The sequence below is a fragment of the Electrona antarctica genome (assembly GCF_951216825.1).
Source record: "Electrona antarctica genome assembly, chromosome: 12".
In the NCBI taxonomy this organism is placed as follows: Eukaryota; Metazoa; Chordata; class Actinopteri; order Myctophiformes; family Myctophidae; genus Electrona; species Electrona antarctica.
This window is the reverse complement of record NC_136793.1, coordinates 40254246-40273245: the sequence shown is the minus strand read 5'-3', so window position 1 is coordinate 40273245 and position 19000 is coordinate 40254246. Positions and strand designations below refer to the sequence as shown.

The 19000-nt window shown below is 43.1% G+C and overlaps 1 protein-coding gene across 1 annotated transcript in view; it reads left to right on the top strand.

The window, feature by feature from the left end:
• The first annotated feature begins 1551 nt into the window (after positions 1-1551).
• Positions 1552-19000, top strand: part of gcn1 (GCN1 activator of EIF2AK4) — a 50415-nt gene continuing 32966 nt past the window's right edge. The window contains exons 1-25 of the mRNA XM_079516796.1: positions 1552-1661; positions 2556-2658; positions 2799-2862; positions 3236-3367; positions 3598-3706; positions 5058-5156; positions 5448-5582; positions 5831-6008; positions 6385-6459; positions 6996-7124; positions 7337-7387; positions 7509-7607; positions 8726-8899; positions 9210-9362; positions 9472-9564; positions 11036-11111; positions 11668-11827; positions 12555-12744; positions 13720-13844; positions 14985-15163; positions 15272-15365; positions 16145-16258; positions 17315-17513; positions 17625-17774; positions 18795-18976. Of these exons, the coding sequence (XP_079372922.1) occupies positions 1644-1661; positions 2556-2658; positions 2799-2862; positions 3236-3367; positions 3598-3706; positions 5058-5156; positions 5448-5582; positions 5831-6008; positions 6385-6459; positions 6996-7124; positions 7337-7387; positions 7509-7607; positions 8726-8899; positions 9210-9362; positions 9472-9564; positions 11036-11111; positions 11668-11827; positions 12555-12744; positions 13720-13844; positions 14985-15163; positions 15272-15365; positions 16145-16258; positions 17315-17513; positions 17625-17774; positions 18795-18976 (3081 nt within the window). The 5' untranslated portion in view covers positions 1552-1643. The remainder of the gene's footprint in view (positions 1662-2555; positions 2659-2798; positions 2863-3235; positions 3368-3597; positions 3707-5057; positions 5157-5447; positions 5583-5830; positions 6009-6384; positions 6460-6995; positions 7125-7336; positions 7388-7508; positions 7608-8725; positions 8900-9209; positions 9363-9471; positions 9565-11035; positions 11112-11667; positions 11828-12554; positions 12745-13719; positions 13845-14984; positions 15164-15271; positions 15366-16144; positions 16259-17314; positions 17514-17624; positions 17775-18794; positions 18977-19000) is intronic.

Sequence of the window (19000 nt, the reverse complement as noted above, 5' to 3'; positions counted from 1 at the left end):
GGTGCTACTGAAAATTTCTGACGAGCCAAAATCAGTATGAATCGGCCCTATGCATGCACCTCTTGGTACCACAGCACCTCAAAGGCCCTTAAGACAAGGCTCCAGACTTCCCAAAACAAACTGGTCAGGCTACTACTGGGCCTCACCCCCCCGAACCCACCTCACCCCTGCCCACTTTGACAGGCTGGAATGGCTTAGGGTTGACGACAGAGTACAGCATCTTGCAATGGGTCTGGTCCACAAGATTCAATACACCACCAAGATACCCATGTTGTACCTGTCTAAATACTTCCTTAATGTCAATGAAGTCCACACCCACAACACCAGAGGGAGTTCAATAAACCATGTGCAACCCAGATTCGGCACAAACAAGGGACTAAATTAATTTCGCTCCTATGCCACAAAAATGTGGAACGCCCTACCAACTGTCATTAAGACATGTGAATCCCTTGACTCCTTCAAAACCCCTCTCAAAGGGCACCAACTGGCCCCCGTAAAATCTGAATCCCCCACCCACCCCTTTTTCCCCTCAGTGTATATGTTTTTTCCCCCTTTTTTTTTTACCTCCTTTATGATGATTTCCTGTTTTTGGCTATTAGTATATTTGTACGTCTCTAAATGTTATGATGAATTGAAAACCGTGGACCCTCTTGTAAACAAGTGTAATGCTTTATGGTGTCGTCCACTCACAGTTAACAGTTTTTGTATTGAGTTGTGCATGAAATGTACTGTAATTCTGCAAACTTTTAATAAATACTTCAATCAATCAATCAATCAAGGGATTCGCAGGTCTTAAATGACTGTTGGTAGGGCGTTCCACATTTTGGTAATTGGTGGCATAGGAGCGAAATTTAAAGAATTTAGTCCCTTGTTTGTGCCGAATCTGGGTTGCACATGGTTTGTTGAACTCCCTCTGGTGTTGTGGGTGTGGACTTCGTTGACATTAAGGAAGTATTTAGACAGGTACATGGGTTCCCCCGGTTCCCCCCCCCGCATGGGTATCTTGGTGGTGTATTTTTCCTTCGAGGTGGAAAGCCTGGTGACGCGAGGTTAGAGTGCCAGTGGGATAGAGGGATCACCATTTTGAGTCGGCCTGGCGCCCCTTTCTTTTTTTAATCGGTTTGGTGGCAGTTAATTTGTTTGGCTTTTATAACATTTGAATAATAATTATTGCGATGTGTGTATTGTAAGTATTGCCAATAAAAAAAAGAATAAAAAAATGATTAAATCCCTTTCTTTAGTTCTTATTAGTGAAAGCATGGCTATATCAGTACATCTCCAACAATTATCATGAATACATACTGCATTGGGTTGAGTCGCGACATGCATTATTTCTGCTGTAGGTCAATTAAATGTTAATATTAATAAACCATCAGTTCAGTTTGTGTAGCCAGCGAGAAACTATACAAAGACTAATCACACGACTAGATAAGACATTTAAATGCAGGAAGTTCATAATGGTCTTTTGTATTATCAATCATTTATATTACTTTAGTTTTAGTGAAGATTTTAGCGTCATCCTCCTACACGCGTGTTCAAGTTACTGAACTGACGCAGCACAGAACCCACGTGGTGGCTGCGCTGCTGCAGATGACCCGGAGGGTAACGGTACAAGTCCTTCCTGTACCACCAGACCCGGCAAGATGGCAGCGGACACGCAGGTTTGTGCTTCTGGTGTTTTAAATTAGTGCGCTATCCTTGTACAGATTGTCAACCGGGCACTGTAAACAAAGTAGTCCATGTCGTCCCGAGCGATGTCCGGTGAATAACGTTGCTGTGCTTTCGCGTTCAAAGGAGCTTTAGCTGCATTCCCACAAGAGCTAGGTTGCTAGCAGGCTCGCTAAAAACCATGATCGGGCTAACAAAGTGCTACGTAGCCACACAATCTCTCCCAGGCTCCCAGCATGATGATCATCATCAGCAGCAGCATTATCCTCATCATCGTGATCATCAAGCAGACAAGAACACTGATCAGTGATCATTCACTTGCCATAGCCAACTAGCTACAACTTCATGCCAACTCACAGCTCACTGGGTTTTATGTTGCTGATGATGTCACGATAATAATATGATGTGCAGATCATGTTGCGAACTTGCCCTAACATATGAAGTTACCTGGTGACAAGCCAAACCGGACCCTTACACAAATATAGCAGTGCACACACACACACCTTTTGAAATACTTTTAGAGGCTGTAGTGTAGTCTTAATAGCCTTGGATCAAGAGCAAAACTATCATATGTATTTTGAAAGCTAAAGTCAGAATCAACAAAATACATCTATGATATAGTCTTGATCCAAGGATGTCTTTTATAATGTGTGCTGTTTGGATTTCATTGTAGAATTTACTTGCATTATTGCATACTTACACATACATTTGTCTCAGCAATTATTTTAGCTATATTTTCAATACTTATAATACGTATTAGTAATTTTAGTTTTTCATTAAATGTTGATTAGGCTAATTATTGTTTTCCTGGTGCAGCAGGATCATGCAGTTCACTAGAATAATTAAATCTCGGCTCACCTGGTTTTAAATTATGATTGTTATACCAGGTTTCAGACACACTGAAGAAATTTGCTGTGAAAGTGACTTCATCCAGTGTAAATGAACGCAAAGAGATACTTGGAGAACTGAAGAAATGCTTAAATGGCAAAGGTGAGACATATATATATATATATATATATATATATAAACTACTGGTATTCAATTTCTACATTTACTGTAACTGTACTGTCAGTTTAGAACCAATGTTGTTACCACTGCTGATTGTTTATAAACAAAATCTCATCATATAGAACTCCCAGAGCCTGCCATCAAGGGACTGTGCAAGCTCTTCTGTCTCACCCCACACAGATATAGGTAGGTGGATGGAGTTCTGGTCATACATAAAAATACATTTACCGTATACAGCCCGGGCCGGCCTAGCGGTCCAGGCACCTGACCTAGGCTGCCAAACCAGCCTGACAGTGTGTCACAGGTTCGACTCCTGATCCTGACGATTCGATGACCTTTGCTGCGTGTCATTCCCATTTTCACTACATTTTCCAGCTCATTGTCCAGGATTTTTGTAGGTGCAAGGAAGAAATCTTCCTGCTTCCCTCGACAAAAGTGTATAGGAGTTTTGCATTGAGCTTTTAATTATTGCAGAAAAATAAGCTCTTTAGCAAATAAAAGTTCATGCCACAGGCACATTTTGTTCAGCAAGATGATCCTCATGTTTTTCCCCCCCCAGGGATGCTGCATCTCGAAGAGAGATTCTGTCTGTGATTGCTCTGCTGGCTGAGAGTCAACCTGACATCCTGGCCTCCAGCCTCCTCCACTGCCTTGTAAACAGTGGGATCATCAGCAAAAATGGAGAGCCCAGGTATGGCCTGGGAGGTTTCAGCTTTTTCACTTCCAAAGTCCTAAGCCTGATTTGTGGGCCGTCCACAGAGGGAGTGGTATAGTGTTCTGAAAATTGCAGATTGTACTATCACAAGAACGGATGTGCTCTGTCTGTCTGTCTGTCTGTCTGTCTGTCTGTCTGTCGGTCTCCAAAATAGGTTGTAGAATGGATGGTGTATTGACTTTGATCACATATTGTTTTGTTTGCAGTAAGAGCACCGGCTCGCCAGCGTTTACTGGCTTGGCTTGGACCTGCCTACTGGGCCGCACCACGTTTTCTTCTCCAGAGAAAAGAGAAGGACCGTTGTGGAAGAAAATGGTGAATAAAGAAGCATCTGTGTTCTAATTATGATAGTGTTTCTCTCTCTCATATCTTTTCAGTAGTCTTGCGTTATGTATTTTGGGGGACTGTTTGCTTAGTCTACTTCTGTAAAAGTGTCCCAGAGCATGACATTTGACCCCCCAACAGCTGCATTGTCATCAGAGCCATTTGGGCAGCTGGGAGAAGCAGTAAAAGTAATTTCTTAAGTGTAGATGTTAGAATCTAGGTTTCGGTTAGACACTTCAGCCCAGGATTAACCATTTACCACTTTTTGAAATGATATTGCATTCAGTTTGGCGGTGTGACTCTGCTCATTACCTGCGCAAGCATGACACAGAGGGGGGAGAGTGAGCTAGCAATGTGTACACCTCCTGCCTACCTGAACTATTGCTATACGCTGGATTTTTTTCAATTATTTACCTGACTCATTGGCTGATTAATTCCAAACTTCAACTGTAGTATTTCAATGGTCAAATTACAGTAATAGAATTGGCTAATTGTGGTGCAATTGTTTCATAACCACTTTTCATATAATTCAAATGTTTATTTATTTTCCAAAATGGTATAACTCCCCCCACAGTTTTGGCAGCACGCACTTGAGCCATATCTCAAATCGGCTTCATCGGGAATGGTGTGCTATCTCATTGCTAAGAGAAATGTTGTATAGTTTAATTGATATTAATTTATTTGTGCATTCAATTTCCCCTTTGACATGAATGGGAATGAACTCGCATTCAAGTATTCTTTCCTCAGAGTAAGGGCTATAGATGCAAAACTTGGAGGGGAGGTTCATAATAATTACTACAATTAATTAACTTTTAATTATATCGGTCGGCCTCATGGTGGCGCTATAACAGCCCACTTTACTCTTGAACCGTAGGTCGTAAAACCAAAATATCCCTTTCCCTGGATTCCTTGGGAAACGCATCTCCCCATATAGGCCACGCCCATTTCCACACTTTTTGCTGCTCCTACAGATTTTGTCCAAATCTTACAAGAATCGGTACACATGATCTCTGGACCTATCCGATTAAAACACCACAGGCATACTTTGGTAGTCCGTATCGTTCTGCTTGTAGATCAGCTATTTTTTAAAGTAGATTATGTTAATCATACATCTCTCTAGGTCGTCCTCAGGCGAGCCCTCCGTTCCAGTCATCCCGGTTCTCCATACATCTGGGCAGTTTGTTGGTGCTTTGCGCTCCCCTGTCTTTCTTGAGTACATCCACATATGTTAATGTGGGACGTCCTCGTGACCGGTGCCCGTGTGTTGGTTCCCACACCACTAGTTTACTGGTCTCTGCTGAATATACAATGCATGAAAATATCTTGTGGTCTTCTCTCACAGGTGGAGGTCCAGAGTCTTCTTCTGGCTGAGGTGGTGGGAGGAGCTCAGGGCACGGCCCTAAAGTCAACCATCAAGAACCTCTATCACCTCTGGAAAGAAGTGAGCAGGACACAGCACTTTCACAATGACACTGACATATTTTCTTCTCAAACGGTTTTAAGGGGGGTAAATAATTCATTCATTCATTCAGAAGCAACACCTGGGGACCAACTCCAGGCAGCACCAGTGCTATGCTCAAGGGCACTGGCAGGAGTATGTCCCTAACCAGGAGACCGGGAAACGCATTTAAACATTTGACCTTTTGGGCCCAAACCAGCAATTCATAACCACCATGATAAATGGAGAAAAGGAAAACTATCTCTATTTTGACCTTTGTTCTGTTTTCACCAGAGCCCTGGACTGGTTGATCTGTACATCAGCACCTTGCTGAGCCTGGAGCAGAGCCCCACCTATCTGGTTATGCTAGGGGTGTGTCTGGACTTCTGCACATCACAGAGAGACATGGACACCATTGCGAAGCATAAGGTAAGTCTTTTTATAGTAGGTATCTGTTACCTCTAAACCTTTTCTTTTGGTCTCATCTTCAATCATCACTTTTGTAAGCTCTACTGCCAAATGTGTTTACTTCCCTGTAAACGGATGCTTTTCTCTGTGTGGCTACTTTACACGTCAAGTTGCACATGATTCATATTGCTAGGTAGCATGACTATTATTTTGGCAGCATTATGCTACTAAAATGGCTGTATTGTGGTCTAACCTTTTGCTCTTTTCAGAATGCCCTGCTGGATCTGTATGTGAAGACAGTCGTCATGAGCAAGACAAGGCCTCAGCAGCACATCCTGGACAAAAGTGGCTCCTTACTGCGCCACGTGTCCCACTCTGAGTTTAAGGAGCTATTGCTGCCTGCTCTGCAGAAGACCATGCTCCGCAGCCCTGAGAACGCCATCCAGAGTGAGAGGCTTTCATCCCCCTAAAATCTTTCAGCATGCGTAACCACGTGAACCCTGGCTGGCATCCCTGATTTGAGCATGTCATTATAAGTTAAAAGTCTCAAATATACCCTAGGGGCCTACGGTATATGCTTAATTGACACAAGCCAGTGTGTCAATTAAGGCCAACATAGGATATCTGCAAGCTCACAAAACGGTCCATCGCAACTCGTTGTGAATTTATAGATCGGCTATTTTCATTCTATGATGAAAATAGCCGATCTGTCCGGTCAATAGTGAGCATTAAATGCTGGTACATCAATCTAGCTTTATTTCAGAGATGAGCAGCATTGCAGACGACTAACCATACCGTTGGTGTAAATCTTGTCTTTTCTCAGCCATCTCCAGCTTGGTCGCCTCAGTGACTCTTGACCTCAGTCAATATGCCATGGATGTTGGAAAGGCTATCGCAAGTAAGACCAATATAGAAGCCGTGTGTGTGTGTGTGTGTGTGTGTGTGTGTGTGTGTGTGTGTGTGTGTGTGTGTGTGTGTGTGTGTGTGTGTGTGTGTGTGTGTGTGTGTGTGTGTGTGTGTGTGTGTGTGTGTGTGTGTGTGTGTGTGTGTGTGTGTGTGTGTGTGTGTGTGTGTGTGTGTGTGTGTGTGTGTGTGTGTGTGTGTGTGTGTATAAAAAAATGTATCTCCTGATTTGTTTTACCATAGTCGGTAGTCTGATGTCAATTTAGTATACTTTCCTCTTATTGGGAAATTAGTCGATGAACAGAACTGTTGGTAAACCTCCACCCATTTTGCAGATTAAAACACAATGGACGGTAATCCACCTGGACCTACTAGTGTAGTTAGTTTGTTAGTTCCATAATGGAAGATCAATCAATGTATAGATTATTATTTTGACAGTAATTGTTTAGACCAGTGGTTTTCAGCTTCTGGTAAATGTCTAAATTGTTTGTTTGCATAGCAGGCGTGTAGTGAGTGTGTTTCATATTTTAGGCCAGCTGAAGGCTAATAACCCCCAGCTGATGGAGGTGGCAGTCCAGGCCATGCGGAACCTCAGCCAGCAGTGCAGCGACCCCTCCGCTGTTCAGGACATCGTCTCACACCTCTTTAAAGTCCTCGGAGGTGAATAGCAAATCATTCATATTATTCTTAATTATTTCAGTCCGGGTGTGTGCTTAGGTCCCAGTATGGGATCACTTCACCTTATTCGTGATATATACTTTTCTGCACACTGGTGTCATGTGGCAAACTTAGATCTCCAAGTTCGCATCATGTTGCAATATGAATTGAGCATAAAGGCAATGGAAGTCATGGCGCCATGTTTATCGTTGCAGGGTCTGAGGGGAAGCTCACCATTGTTGCCCAGAAAATGAGCGTTTTGTCAGGTAATAGGATTTTAAAGTGCCTTCTTCTTCTTCATTGTCCATAATCTTTCACAAACATATTAAGAACGTATTACAAACATTGATGTAACTATATATTAAGTTGTGCCTGTATGATTTGCAGGGATTGCCAGCTGCAGCCATCACGCTGTGTCAGGAACCTCCAGTCAAACTCTTAGCGCTGATGTTGCTGTGATGTCCATCCCTTATCTGCAACAAGAAGGTATCATTGCTTGTCAAAGTTGTCACACATGCTTAGCCCCTCCCCACCCTTTATGGTGGGGAGGCGACTGTGGCTCAAGAGGTAGAGCAGGTCGTCCAATGATCCATGGGTCGGTGGTTCGAATCCCGGGGCAAGACACTGAACCCCAAATTGCTCCCGATGTGCTGGTTGGTACCTTGCATGGCTTCCGCTGCAATCGGTGTATGAATGTGTGAGTGAATGGGTGAATGTAATGCACAATCTATGTAAAGCGCCTTGGATAAAGGCGCTATATAAATGCACCATTTACCATTTACCATTTATGGTGCATTAGCTGCTTAACGTGAGGTGGGCAGAATGTACGCTATAACAGGTGTTGCCTCAGATCCTGTAAATATTTAAAGTGGCTTTATTACAATATACCAGTATCGGAGGGTGGCAGTGGCCGTCTGAGAATCGGAAAGGATCCTTGGCTCGCCCATCTAAGTGTCAAAATGGTCTTGAGCAAGACACTTGACCCCTAATAACCTATAGTGTACTTAGCTGAATTCCCAAGGGCCCTATACTTAGTTGACCAATTTCCCAAGGTCTCTATACTAAATGCTGAAAGCCAATCTACAAGCTGTGAACTTGTACATCGGCTATTTTCAGCGAATGTTCCACCCAGAATCGGGATGCTACAGTTGGAGGCCATCGATATTGTCCTTTTCTTTTTGCTGAGGTTTGCGTGATCTGCGCAAAAGGACAGTTAACCCATTTTGGGCGGGAACCCCTTTTGGTGTTTTAAACATGTTATAATTTAGCTATTGAAAAATAGCAGATCTACAAGCTCATAGCGCGCCACCGAGTGGCGCGCTACGAGCTTGTAGGTCTGCTATTTTTGAAAAATCGTGAAAATATTTATTTCAGAAAACTGGAGGATTTAGAAGGATTTTTTTTTAAAATTTTGAGGTCAGGCCTAAATGGGTCAAATGATAAGGGACAATATCGGTGGCACCCAACTGTACATCGGCTATTTTCAGCGAATGTTCCACCCAGAATCGGGATGCTATGGTTCATAGCGCTCATCTGCAGGGTGAATGATGCAGAAAAGTCATTTCCTCCTCGTGATGATACAACACACGCTCCTTTCTTTTCAGTCCATGAGGGGACCCTGGTGCATGCCGTGGAGGTGCTTTCCCAGTGGACTAATCGTCTGACTGTGGAAGTCCCCACCGCCCTGGTGGACTGGATGAAGAAGGCCTTCACCCTCAAGACTTCCACCACCCTTGTCCGACACGCCTACCTACAGGCCATGCTGGGGGCCTTTAAAGGTAGATAGCCCCCCCCTTCCCTTTTCTTATGGAAATAACAAAACTAATTTCACCCACTGTTCTACACCTGTAAACCTGTAATGTGACTTGATTCTATTTCGGAAATTCTGGCGGCCCTGTTTTGGTCACTTTGAACATTTCAAAACTTTTTTGATTTGAATTTTGTGCGTGTGTGTGTGTGTGTGTGTGAGTGTGAAGCAGGGTGTTGCTGAAAAAGAGCACTCCTACTCAGCCAAGCCTGGGTAAATACAGGTAAAAAAACCCAAAAAGGTTAGGTGATGGCCTCAATACTTTCCCCCCTGGTCTCTAGGTGACACGCTTGGACAGGCATCTGACCTGGTTCCCCTGCTCCTTCAAACAGTGGAGAAAGCTGCTGCCCAGAACTCCCAGCAAGCTCTGCTCGCAGAGGGTGTAGCTGCTTCTGTTCTCCTGAGTCGACTGGCTCTGCTGGAGACGCAGCCAGGTTTGATGAACATACTGCAATTCTCTTTGTACTTATGGAGACCTCCAGTCACTGGGCTTGCATTGACATGGGATCATGTTGAACTTGTATCCTTTTGCGTGTGTTGCAGAGAGTAAATTTGCTGGCTTTTGGAACTTGGTCTTGGATGAGAAGAAGCCGCTGCTCACCACAGAGAAATTCCTCTCCCTGGCCAATGAGGACAGTAAGTCAAAATTGTTATGCCAACATCAGCACAAATATATCTATTAAGGGCGCCTATTAGTTCATTTCTGTCAGTGCCAATCGTTTGTGGGCAATCTGACAGAAGCAATTGACAGGTGTCCGTGCTCATCTCTTGAAGGATTGAATTGAGGTTTTTATCTATGCGTTTGTGTAGAGAATGCATCTATTGACGTGAGTGCACTGCGACCCGATCCAAGAGGGTGCATGGTGTAGTGTTGCTCCTCTTGAGTCAGTTGGGGAAAGGTTGAATGAAATGCACAGCAAGATCCTGAGTGATAGTTTAAACGGACTCAGATTTAAACTCAAATATCAATTTAAATATGTGTCCTGTACACTTGTTGATAGACTAGTGTATATATACGATATATTAATCCACAACATAATATATATAGTATAATTCGTTGCTGTCGGGAGGAAACCACCTAACTCAATTTTTGAAGTTTTAGATTTTTTTCTTTTGCAAAAATCAGTGATTAATGTATGTGTGTTGTTTAAAAAATATTGAACCAATGGAAAGTAGTAAAAAGTGCTTTGGACAAAACCACCTAACTCCATCGACCGACTCGGCCAACAAGTACTCGGCACATTGTTTTTGTGTTAATGAAAGCTTGTGTCAGTTCCAAGACTCCCAAGCATTGTGAGCTGAAACATGGCTGTGGATGTGGCGTTCCTGTTATGGGTGTGTCACCAACCAATGGCAGCCATTTATAACAGGCAAAATAACATTACGTCCCAAACCTTGTATGTCCAAAACTGTTACTTTTCAGGAAATGGGGAAAAAAGGTGTTCCAATGGATCCAGTGTAGTTCGTATTTTGTCATGAGCTCTTGTTAGTACTGCTTTGCTCACTGGTTAAATGTATATAAAACCTACAGACAGACTTAACCACTGGTTAACCTGGTGCCCCTATTATGCGCGTGCTGTTATAGGCTATGCTGCTAGCCCTGTGTCCTGATGCACATTTTTAATAAGGGATTAAGGATTAAACCAAACACCACTGCATCCACGGGACACATACAACTGTATCCTGCTATGTTATGAACAAATTCAGTACTTATAATGCAGGACTTCTCCTGCACAATGTTCCATTACTACCTTGCGCTAATAAGTCTGATCTCTCTTTAGAAGGGTTAATATTCCAAACGAGATGCAGGAGTCAGAGAATAGGACAGAACATCGGCGTTCTGATCAAAACCACGGACAGCGCTGTAGATTCAGAGTAAATAAGGAAGATTGTTGAGGGTCTGGGGGATCAAACCGGGAACTCCACAACCACACTTGTCACCTTTAGGCCACCGGACATTGATTGCGCTGCCAATCAACATCACGCCCTCAAAGTGCCAGATCATCATTTGTCCTTTAAAAAAGTGTTCTTATTTTAATGAGTGAACTGATAATATATCATGCAACTGTATAGGGTAATATGTTATTTGTGTGTCTCCTACCTCCAGCTCTGTGCACGTTGCTGCTGCTGTGCGAGAGACTCTTCCTAGACCATACACACATGCTCAACACTAGCAAATCACAGTGAGTCCATCCATATACCTGCATTAAGTGCTTTGGGATTTGTCTCAGGCAGATCTCAGCGCTATATAAACTACATTTATGATTGATTTATTATTACCCTGTAAACCCTTATCTCTAAAGAGTCAATCCTAACGCAAAAAAGGTCTTCCATGCAAACACTATGCACCCGATTGCTACATTTCAACTTTTTTTATTTTTTTTAATAATCATGAATCAAAAGTTGCTAATCTTTTAAGTTTAACAGCAGTTATCACATGTCCTGTTTACTGGCAAATTAATGGACGAGTTTCAGCATGGATTGTCTTTCACTGCTGGGATGATTTTAATGTTACAGTATTATCCTTTTGTCCCATTGCCACCTATCTGCTTGTAGACGGGGTATAATTAAAAATATATATTTGAAAATGGCTGATCTGCAACCTCACAGCCAATGTGTATGAGCTCACATCGTGTTGCATTGAGCTTGTAGATCTGCTATTTTCTAAATCATTTCAAAATGTTGGATGTTTCTGGTGTTTAATAAATGACCTCATGTCCACCATGGTCGTTTTACCAGGATGTATCATCGTGCCACCGTGGGCGTGTTGCTGTCTCGTATATGGAGCGTGAGGAAGCGAGCGCAGCAGACGGTTAGAAAGCTGCTCTCATCGCTGGGGGGATCCAGCCTAGCCCATGGCCTCCTGGGAGAACTCCGCGTAGTCATCAACAAACACAAAGTATGGACTGCTAAGATATCCTGGTATAAGTAATCGATTTTCATTTTGGTCACTTTTACACATCCCTATTAGAAATGTGCAGATACCCTTTGTCTATACACTTGTACTGTATGTTGGTTTGAGTGAGAAGACAATGTTGCACATTAAGCAAATCATCTGTGGATCCCTCAAAAGTTCGACTGGGCGTTTGGGGACTCCCAGTTTGGGGCCACTGCCCTATTTTATACTTTTGTCGAATGTCAGTGGTGCTCAAAAAAAGTAGCACAATCAGCAGATCTGCAAGTTCACAACATGTTGTGTGCATGTAAATGTTTTTTTTTCTTTAAAACATGACATGCCCAAAATAGGGACACCAGGTTGGAAAGTGTCTTTTGTGTGTTTTATAAATATTTGACCAATAAAAAGTAGTAACGGCCTGGGCCATGGCTCAGTGGTCCAGGCACCTTGGCTGGCAATCCAGTCTGGCAGTGTGCCGCGGGTTCGACTCCCGATCCCGACGGCCTTTACTGCATGTCTTCCCCCCATCTCTCCCCATTTCCTGTCGGCCTACTGTCTGTTCCTCCATAAAATATATAAAATAAAGGCGAAAGCCACAAAAAAACGTAATAAAATAAAATAAAAAGTACTAACAAGAGCTTGGCGACAATACAGTCTGAGATCCACCAGCAGCTGTGGGCATTGAATGAATGAATACATGTACTTTTGTACCATTGTTGACCTTCATCAGGTGTTGACCCAGGATGCCCTGGTGTCAGAGTCAGGGGAACTGACGGAGGCGAGTCGTAGCTACATTCCCCCTCGAGTGCTCCTGGAGGCCCTGTGTGTTATCTGCTCGGCCACCAAACAGTGGGGCGACCCAGCAGAAGCCGAGAACATGGCCATGGAGATCCTCATTGTCACTCATCACCCCTCCATAGGTACCAAGGAGTCTTTCGTCTAAGTGATATGAACTCTTTTCATTGTGCCAAGTGTTGTCCTCTTTTTGTACTGTACTTTTATACTGTATGTCCATCTATCTTTCCTCTACCTCGATCTGTTGTGCTGTCGAATCCCAGACGACTCCCCCCTTCGAAAAGTGTTAATGTAGTTAACAGTAATTTAGTATTTCCCTCCCTCCCTGAAATCTGAAATTATCTTGTATACAGATTTATTTGATTGTATAGTAGATCTCTAATTCTCTAAACTCTGTAAAATCAAGGAAGAATAACATGAGACAGAGACCGTGACTGCTTAATTAAGTTAATTTAGGACCTTCTAGCAGTTAATTTCGTTTTTATTAAACACATTTCTTCCATATGTAGCCCATGTTTTGTAATGGCATCATGATATCAGCTATTATGCCCATGGATATACAGAGTGAACTTAACAATTATAAATGAATATAATACCTTTTATATAACCACCAACATGAATTTATGTTTGTTATTTACAGCTAGGTAGAGTAGTGGGGTGAGATGGAAAGGGGGCGACCTTACCTGTTACCGTGCTGTCTTGTCTTTCAATAATTATATAGTCTGTCTCTATAAGGAGCGTTTTCAAAGTTATCTCATTTTCAATAAGTGCATTTTGATCTCCCACATCACTTCACAACCCATTCCTCCCAACTTCCAAAACGGATCTCCATATACTGTAGTATCCATATCTCTGTAGTTTAACATCTCATGGGATTATTTAGTCTTTAACATCTCATGGGATTATTTAGTCTTTAACTAATGGTGTGGTCTCAGAGTGCTCCGGCCATTTCATGTGTGATCTGGCCTTATTTAGACATCTTCCAGCAGCGTTCAAAGACATTAGGACCAACTTAGCCTACTGTTCCTGATGCAAGATATTGCATCTTGCACCGAATGTCTCTCTTACTGTACATGTTTTCTGTCTCTGTGTGTTTGCAGTTGCAGCTCGACCAGGCCTCTGGCCCCTTCTTTTGTCCTCCATGAATATCAAGGCAGAGGAATTCATAGAGAGAAACTTGGAGACTATTGTACCTCGTCTTCTGGAGGCCAATGCTGACAATCAGGTCCCAGAATAAAATCTTACAGTATCTTCATGCATAGCTTTTGAGGTTTAAAGGGATAGTTCAGATTTTTTTAACTTAAGTTGTATGAAATACTTGCCATTAATATAGTGGTTGCAACTGTATTCATTGATTGCCCGAGTCCTGTGGTGGGAGTTCTGCTCTGGTTTTGGTGAAATATCAAGTAGTTCCGGTCATTTTGTGGGGGGCACTGGGGGCCACGCAGTAAAAGTAAATTAATCCACAAAACTAACGTCATTTGTATTGTTGACCTATTTCTAAAATATTAGTGCAACTTCCGTCCTTTTTTTACCCCTCTATCACACAGAACTATGTTTTTTTGTGTCCATATCACTACGCCCAAAAAATAGTTCCAAGTTGAACGAAAGTCGCGCTAATATTTTAGAAATAGGTCAACAATACAAATTACGTTCGTTTTGTGGATTAATTTACTTTTACTGCGTGGCCCCAGTGCCCCCCACAAAATGACCGGAACTACTTAATATTGACCAAAACCAGAGCAGAACAGAAAAGTATTTCATACAACTTAAGTTCAAAAAATCTGAACTATCCCTTTAACCACTTAAGCCCCAGTTAACTTTTTGTTTTCAAAAACATTAATTTTTAAATATACTATGTACAAGCAGCTATTAAAAAATATATTCTCCTATACTGTCTTGCCCAAAATAGGGATGGCAGGGTTAAAGTGGTTAAAGTTTTTTACGCCACCTAAAAGCACAGTAGTTGCTTTACAACTTGTTTGCAGTGTAACTTAAAAGGAGAGAAGAGGATAGAAATCCTCAAATTGCGGATTTCTTTCCAAGCTTCGGGTGCATTTTATGTAGTTTTTCCAGTGAAGTGAACTCTCAAAACACAGCCAATTGGGAAATTCATCAGATTTTCACATCCCCCTCACAATTTAATATGATTCAGGTAAACAATGGTTAAAAGTATTTTTTAACAACCGTTTGAAAACACTCTTGGAACATTTGTCCCCCCCACTAATTCTCTCATCTGAAATCATTAAATTGAGATATACTATATATACATAAAATTAGATTATTTCAGAGGGCTTTAAACTGCTTTGTATTGACTGTGTGTGTGTGTGTGTGTGTGTGTGTGTGTGTCCATCCATCCGTCTAGGCTGTGAAGAATACAGTGGGTTCCCTATCTAGTTTGTCGCCCAACAAGTTGTTGCCACGGGTGATGGAGCATGTGGTTACAATGCTGTCCAGTCCAGCTCTGTGTCAGGTCACCAGGGAGGAGTTTGCCATCATGCTGAGCCCTGAGGGAGTGCTCTTTGACAAGAGCATCATCCAGAGGTACAGTAGCACACTGCGTACACGTTCTCTGAGCTAAAACACATACATGTTACTGAATGACAAGGCATTCAGTAACACGTCTTCTTTTGTCCTTTGTATCTGCTGTAGCGCCCAGCAGGAAAGCACCAAGAAAGTCAACATGAAGAGAGAAAACAAGGCCTACTCCTACAAGGAACAAATCATCGAGCTGGAGCTGCAAGAGGTGAACTCACCCTATATAGCCTGGCTAATAAGCCAGACCGAATCAGCCGTTGGCAAAAAAAAATTGCCTGCCGGCGGATTACGGTCTGGAGAGGCTCAATTGTACGCCCATTTCCTACACCAGAGAACTGGTGTGGCCAATCGGGACACAGTATGCAATATGGGCGGGCTTTGGTACAGTGACGTTCAATGCTTGAGACCTTTGACTGACAGTAGCTCTGACCAATTGCGTCAAAGAGAAAATGTTTGAACCCGCCCCACAGGAAACAAGATCCATACACAGCATCTCCAGACTCAAATACCACACGACAGTGTGATTTGAGTCTGGCTTATTAGCCAGGCTACACCCTATATGCCTATCACTTCTCCTCCCAACGGTAACCCAGAACCTTCCATGAAACCCAATAAATTCTGTGATTGAAGATGTAAACTTTTTTTTTTGTTTCATCTTCATTATAATCAGAACCTCCTCTTACAGGGGATTTATGTCATAAAAACTATACATGAGTTTTTAAGAGTTTTTCAATTTGATTTTGCGGTATACTGTTTTCAAACCGTTCAAAAACGATCCTTCCCAAACTGTTCTGGTGGAGTATGTTCTGGTGGAGTATGTTCTGGTGGAGTATGCAGCTACCGTAATATGATACACGGCACTGCACGGTTCACATTAGTTCTTGTAGTTGAAAAGAGCCAACTGTATTTCTATCTAAGCTGTTGTGTGTGTCTGTGTGTCGCGGCAAAACATGTTGACTGTGTTGTGTTGCGTCTGTGTCTTATCAGGAGCTCAAGAAGAAGAAAGGTATCAAGGATGAGGTGCAGCTGACCAGCAAACAGAAGGAGATGATGCAAGCCCAACTTGATAAAGAATCTTCCATCCGCAAACGAGTTCAAGGGGTACGTCCGACGAATCGCCTCCCATGAACGGCTTTTTCAAAACCTGGCAGCCCTATTTTGGGCATGTTATTACAGGAAAACATTTTCAAAAAGATTTAAAAGGTTTCAATAATGTTCTACACTTGCCAGCAGATTTTCAACCTCGCATCATTGTATTTTCTTGTACGATGAAGTATAGAGCGTAAGTGGTTAAATCTTGAGGACGGAAACGTAACATTCTGACGGGGTCCGTACGCTTTTCCGACCAGTCATTGGTTCTGACATGCGGAAAACGACCAGATTAAGGTTGGCGAACATACATTAAGGTTGGCCAACATGGCCAACATGCGCTGCTCCGTGCTTGCGGTTATGGTTAGGTTAGGGTTTGCAATCATTGGTTTATATTACAATCCAGACTGAGATCTCACAAAGTGCTTTACATACAGTGCGATTAAAAACAAAACGTGGTATTAAAGCAGACAAAGCCTGTACAATGCATTTCAAGTAGGCATTTTGGCATGGTGTTAGGTATCTATGGGTCTAAGGTTTTCAAAAAACATCGCAAACGAGTTGGGTTCGCCCCCCTAGTGGTCTGTTTGCAATGAATCCAATGTTAAATAAGTCGGTATATGGTTGAAACTTGAAACCCCAAATAATTGATAGAGATTTTTCAATGGATCTTGTAACTAGTGGGTATGCTAAATAACATATTAAAAAATTAGGAAAGTCTAAGTTCTGGAAAAGCATTATTTTCAAGATGGCATCCGTGGTGGCTTAAAATGCCTATAAGCTGGGAGCCATCTTGGAAATTATGCCTTTCCAGAAGTTACATTTCCATAATTTTTAGTATGTTATTTAGCATTTACCAATAGTAACAGAATCCATTGGAATTTGTATTATTTCAATTATTTGGGGTTTATACTGACTTACCTAACACCATGCCAAAAATCAAGAACACACCAAGTGCACAATCTATATTATTTTGGCCGAATTCCCTCCCAGCTAGTAATAACTGCTAACGATGCGTCATCCGATGCATCATTGTTGACCTTTTTGTGGATCCCTTGCTGCCTCCAGCTGGACATGGAGCTTCAGTGTGCGGTGGGCCTGTTGGAGGCCACTCTGCAGGAGAGACCACCACAGATCTCCTGGCATCTCCCCGGTGTTCTCCATGTCCTGATACCCCTCCTTCAATCCCCTCTGGCTGCTCCGCGCCTCCGACAAGTGTTTCTGGACATCGGAGTGTGCCTTATGCCCAAACACCTGCGCAATCTAGGTACGTTGGGCTGTGAATAACTTCTCTCCTCACTGTTGTATTAACCAGTCTCTTTTCACATTCATAAACTGCCCCTCCTTTTTAAATAAATCTCTAATCTGCCCCCTGTAGCTATGCTTGTGGGTCACGTGACCCTGCGGCTGCTGAAACCAGAGTGTGATCTGGATGAGCAGTGGGGACAGGAGGACCTAGACACAGCCACCCAGCGCACAGTGGCACTGCTGCACATCTACACTGTCCCTACCAGAGAGGGCAAGACTGGTTAGCACGCACGCACACACGCATACACAACACACATGCACGCGCGCGCATGCGCAAACAGGCACACATCAAGCACTTCATTTATAATTCGGGGATCTCATGGTCAACTGTTACTGTAAGCTTGAAGATTAAAATCACTATGCTAGTGCTTAACCACTTAAGCCCTATTTTATGCTTAACTTAATGGACGGTTTTGCATCGCCATCAGCGCTGATGAAAGTTCACATTTACAAAATGATGTGTTTCAAAGGCAGTTGATGGCAGCCTAGACTCGGAAACCCAGACGTTTTTATTTCCAGGGAGAAGAAAAAGTCTCGGGCCGAGTCCACTTCAATTTGGCATAGAGTAGCGCAAACGTCGCTCACTCTCTACTGATTGTCTGCACCTTTGTTAAATTGACGCAGACACACACACATGTAGACACACACACACTCCTCTCTCTCTCTGTCGCTCTAATTAGTCTCATGTCCAGCAGCTGTGCCTAGTTTCTCCCGGCGAAGATTTATTTCCAAGGGTCGGTTACAAACAGATTCCAATGTCGCAGCAAAAAAGTCTCACTTTGAATACTGGGCTCTGATTGGTTACCCACAACTCTGGGGTGAGCGAAATGTAATTCAAACTGAGGAGTGCCATCTCCCCAGGGATTTTGTTTCCCCCGTGGCAGGTTCGTCTGGTTTCCAGGCTAAGTAGATGGTGAAACAGTTAACCCAAACTAGCCGACTTCTCAGGTTTATTGCTTGCACCCTTGGGTGCCATGACCCTCTGGACTGAAGCTATTGTCACCACACAATCACTTCCGGTTCAACTAGGCTCAAAGAGCGTATGGTAAAGAGGGCCTTTCTATTGGAGTTTTCTGGCAACTGCTCTGAGTTTAGCCACCATGTGCCCCCCATGTAATCAGTTCAACAATAAACACAAATGCAACAGGATTGAGGCCGGGGGGGGGGGGGGGGGGGGAGGGGTGTTTGGTGTTTGGGACTCAACTGACCGACTGCTCTCCTGTCATCACCACACATTCAGACGTGTCTCCGCTGTCGGCACCGGCCTTCTCCTTCTGCTTCCCCCTGCTGAACGCCACGCTGAGGGAGTCTTCAGGCAGCACCGAGGAGGACGAGGCCAGGATGATCAGAGCCCTGCAGATCGTCAACGTACACGCCCAGCTCAGGGCCGAGGTGGATAGCACCGACGATAGCATAGACGAGGTACGAGGTGTTTTTTTCTTTTTT